General features: G+C 34.9%; 1 protein-coding gene across 1 annotated transcript; it reads left to right on the forward strand.

The window, feature by feature from the left end:
* Window positions 1-3,475: 3,475 nt before the first annotated feature.
* LOC111026063 (agamous-like MADS-box protein AGL80) lies at window positions 3,476-4,590 on the forward strand. Its single transcript, XM_022304031.2, has 2 exons — window positions 3,476-3,876; window positions 3,982-4,590. Exons 1-2 carry the CDS (start codon window positions 3,622-3,624, stop codon window positions 4,420-4,422), a joined length of 696 nt encoding a protein of 231 aa, XP_022159723.1. The 5' UTR covers window positions 3,476-3,621; the 3' UTR covers window positions 4,423-4,590.
* The last annotated feature ends 239 nt before the right edge of the window (window positions 4,591-4,829 follow it).

Here is a 4,829-nt window from a genome sequence, read left to right on the forward strand (position 1 = left end):
TTTTCTTCTACCTCTACCAAATTCATGCACTTCATCTCTATCTGCATATGCATTTCAATTCTTTTTATTGTTCTAAGGTTTTTTTTAATTAAAATAAATTACAAGATTGGGATCCAAATTATACATGAAATATTTTAAACTAATTATGTACACAACACAAGGGGCTAATTGTAATTATTGAGTTGATATAAAGGCAACTTAAATTAAATTAAATTACCAAAACCCTTTTTCTTCTACCCACTTGTTGATATGGCTCAATTATAAAATAAAATATATATGCCAAATTCCAATCCAGGACACCACGCCTTAGCCTTATCAATTCAAAAAAGGTATCCAATTCCAATTCCAATTCAAATTCCTAATGTATTTGGTCCGCTGGCTTTTTACCAAAAGTAGGATTCAAAGACAAGAAAAGGTGAGGTCATCTTTGGAATTTTTTAAATTAGAATACATATATCCATTTCTTGATCTACTCAAACCAATGCAACATTTAACTTCCCCACCTATTACTATTTACTACTGGACTAAATTACACCTAAAACTAATTTAATTTAACGATAATTGACATATATCTCTAGATCAAGAAATTGTGAGTTCGAAAAACGTAATAAATTGTCTTTACTTTTGTCCATAAGCACATTAGAAAAGTAAAAAATCTTCGCGATATCTCCTATGATTGTGACAACTCCACAGTGAGTTTGGTTCCACCAAATTGGAATGGGACAATTCTCTCCGTTTCATTTTTTAGATACAATTCTAACCAAAATTTAAAACAAGAAATAGAGGTTGCTCAACTTTAACAAATAGTTATCCTTTTTATTTATTTATTATTATTATTTTCAAGGTGGGTTTGATGTCTAAAATATCTTTCCACTTTGCATAAAGCAAACCAAACAATATCCAAATATTATCACAACAATGGCAGACAAAAATACTTTTGATGTTTATCACCTAATACTTCACAATCACTTGATTTTGATTTTGATTTTGATTTTTGGACAATTTACAAACAACCCCTTATGCCATCTTGTCATTCATTAACTTTAGGTTTAGACAAATAACACCTCCCACCTAAATACTCAACTTCATTATTATAATATTCCAATTCAATCATATTCACCATATTTTTATTTCTATATTTATTTGGTAACCATTCATTAACATTTATATTCAACTTGATGATAATTAGTCGGAACCATAATATACTTTTTAGATGATTTTTTTAAAATATTGTATCTCAGTGCGTTATCGTCCCTGCTCGACGGGTGGGTCTTGCAGTCAAGCTCTTCATCCATTTATTGGGGAAATATAACAATTAACAAGCGGATGTTATGACAAGCTCATGCGCTTGAGTCTAAGTGGGATATTTTTTAAAATCAATTTTTAATTGCACTCGATAATACATATGTATGTATATATATGTATCCACACGCATACACACATACATAAACATTAGTTTCCAATTAGAAAATTTGTGATGAGTGGTTAATATTTGCTATATTTGAAAATATAGCAATAACATTTGAGTTTCAATTTTACCCTTTTAGATTTTTTATGTTAATAATATATTAAATTAGGTATATCAAATCAAGTATATATATATTAGGTATATTATTGTTTGAGCTTCATATTTATTAAAGATATATGGGTATTTGCATGGATTGGGCATTTAGATTTTGCTATTTTTATAGAGTTCAAAATGGTTTGCTACTTTTATAATGATTAAATTTTCTCTTTTCTTTCTAATGATGTATTTGTTTTGGGCCCATAGTTTCAAAGGCCTTGATTTTGAAGGCCGGATCCAACCTAGTTGGGGGAAAATTGACTTATGAGAACGCCTCATCCAACCCATTTACGTCTAAACCCAACCTTTGTTTTTTTGGGTAGTGGTACGGTTCCAATGGGCTTTGGTCAAGACCAACGTTGAATTGACCTACCAATTAAAAAAAAAAGCAAAAGTCGAAAACGGGTTGAAGTCAGATAAAATTTAAGAAAATACTTAGGTCTTGACTAGTGAGGACTTATCTCTATTGTTGGAGAGCAAAATACGACCTACTACGTAGAAAGAGAATGTTGGTGGTGATTTCTCATACGCTACATGTTAACACCTTATAGGTCGGAAAGTGCTGATTCAACGTAATGAGGTAGTCTAAAGACCCAAACCTTTGAAGGGAGAACAAACAGATCGAAACTTCGTAAAGGTCGAGCCGATGTAAACTATATTCGTCATCCAGAGCTTCGTACAGGCTGAACCGACCACTGAAGATCTCAATAGCTCACCCTCGCAAGGGGACGAGCTGAGGATCACAACAACGTTGCCTGACATAAACATACAAACCTTTCTCCACAACGCGCCATGATTTATAAGATGGTCATAACCGCTCCCCAAACAATGTCGGAAATTCAAACTCTATAAATAGAGAGTCTCGCCTCACTTCTCAGATATGTCAAACTATTCTCTCATGAGTATAAATTAGACTTGGACTAACTTGAGTGTCAGAGTCTTTTCTCTCTCTATGAATGTTCCGTGTGTTTGTTGGCCTTCGGAGTTCGAGCTTTGCAGAGTTGATCAATTTTCTGATAAAACATAGGAGAATGAATTTAAATCATCTCACCATGATCTATTCATAACACCTCGGAGATCCACAGTGGCTTAGTTATAAGCTTGACAAAAGAACAAACAGAAATAGCTTACAAGGTCATTGTCGACCTTAAGTGCATTGATACTTGAGTCGAGGTATACTACAAGGCGTCACCTATAAATATAGAGAGCATTTTTGTATTCAAGTATTTATCCTGGGAAAAATAGATCAATTCTTATTGACTTGAACATTGAAGTACTTGTTCTCTTTGTGTAAGTATTTCTACACATACCTCTCGCTTTGTAATAGTTCAACTAACTTTTTTTGTTCCATACGTGTTCTCACGAAAGTTAGATTTCAGCATCAATATATGTTAAAATCACCGTTGAAAAATTTACTACTCATTCTTTTTCAAAAATTCTCTATTCTTGCATTTCTTTTACAATTGTCAAATATTTAATAACCACATACATATAAGATAGGTCCGACGAGTCAAAAGACTAAATATTTTACTCAGTTGGATTGATTTTACCGGATTTTTTCGATTTTGACTTGTAATCTTATTTAGAAATACGACTTCACCAACATTGAGACGAAATTGCACAACCCAAAACCCACGTGGAAGTTTAAATGAATGAAATTTCATATTATTTACACACAATAAAATAAAACAGAAGACAAAAACGTACATATCCTGATCACAAACTGATGGCATTAAATAGTGATAATAAGATTACTAGAAAGGGCACGAAGTTAGTGGATCTTATGTATGATACGACTCCTAATTACTCATAAACCCACCAAACAATTGAAATTGATCATAATAAATAATAACAATAATGTGAAAATTGGAAAATTAAATTAGGTGACACCAAATAGTGCATTAAATTTGTCCAACCAAGATCACATCCCCTATGAATCTGAAGCAATAAATTAAATTAGTGGGACAAACGAGCGTTTGATTGTGTGTCTACACACACACACACATATATATAGAGATAAGACTAAAATAAGATTAAGAAGCAAATCCAAGCAGTAGATGAGGATGACGAGGAAGAAGGTGAAGCTGGCCTACATTGCCAATGACTCTGCAAGAAAGGCAACTTTCAAGAAGAGGAAGAGAGGGCTGATGAAGAAGGTCAGCGAACTCAGCACTCTCTGTGGGATTGAGGCTTGTGCAATCGTGTTCAGCCCCTACGATTCTCAACCGGAGCTCTGGCCGTCCCCGCTCGGAGTCCAGCGGGTGCTCTCCCACTTCAAAAAGATGCCCGAGATGGAGAAGAGCAAGAAGATGGTAAGTAATAATAACGTTGAATTAATTACCAACGAACTCAAAAGCTTAAATGGATGAGTGTTAGTGTATATTGATGTACAATGACATGCATACAATGACATGCAGGTGAACCAAGAAACGTTTCTCCGTCAGAGGATCGCGAAGGCAAACGAGCAGGTTAAGAAGATGAGAAAGGAGAATAGGGAGAAGGAGATGACGCGGCTCATGTTCCAAAGCCTCACCGGAGCCAAGGGGCTTCAGGGTCTCACCATGGTGGACCTCAACGATCTTGGCTGGCTCATTGACCACAACCTCAAGGACATTACCAAGCGGATCGAATCCCTCACCAAGCCTTCACCACCACAGCCACCGCCACCGCCCCCGCCCCAGCCCCAGCCGCATGCGGCAGCGTGGCTGATGGATCTGGTGAGCGTGAGCCCTCATCAGGATCAGGGCATGGGTGGTTTGGGTTTGGGTTTGGTTGGGGAGGACATGCTCCTCCCGTTCGGAGATCATTTTAGTAACCACAATAATAATGCCATGTGGTCCAATGCATTTTTCCCATGATTCCTCTTTCTTTCAATTTTTTTTCACCTTTTTCCTTTTTATAAAATTTAAGTGCGCAGTGAATAGGTATCTTCCAACTTATTGCCATTCAAAAATGGATAGTACTTATTCTATTTTCTCTCTATTTTTATGAATTCATCATTCTTAAATATCAATTATTAAGGGTGGTAAAAGAATCCTACCTACCATTAGCACTTAAATTTTATCTTCTTTTTATATTTTAAGGTTGTATTTTTGCACAGAAACACTCATTATTCCACATATAATAATGTCTATGTATATTATATTATCCTCACCTTCATTTCTCATAGTATAATTATCAACCATATGCTTATCCACTCATTTTTACAAAAAGCAAAGTATAAGATTTTCTAAACCAGGTTTAATTTCAATGAAAATCAAACATT

Source organism: Momordica charantia, assembly GCF_013281855.1.
Source record: "Momordica charantia cultivar OHB3-1 chromosome 6 unlocalized genomic scaffold, Mcharantia_2.0 BLBB01000006.1, whole genome shotgun sequence".
NCBI lineage: Eukaryota > Viridiplantae > Streptophyta > Magnoliopsida > Cucurbitales > Cucurbitaceae > Momordica > Momordica charantia.

Bases quoted from the DNA above. Each gene is read 5' to 3' on its own strand.
- LOC111026063 (XM_022304031.2), top strand. From the start codon at position 3,622: ATGAGGATGACGAGGAAGAAGGTGAAGCTGGCCTACATTGCCAATGAC. The intron at 3,877-3,981 runs GTAAGTAATAAT...AATGACATGCAG, and splicing joins TGGAGAAGAGCAAGAAGATG to GTGAACCAAGAAACGTTTCT.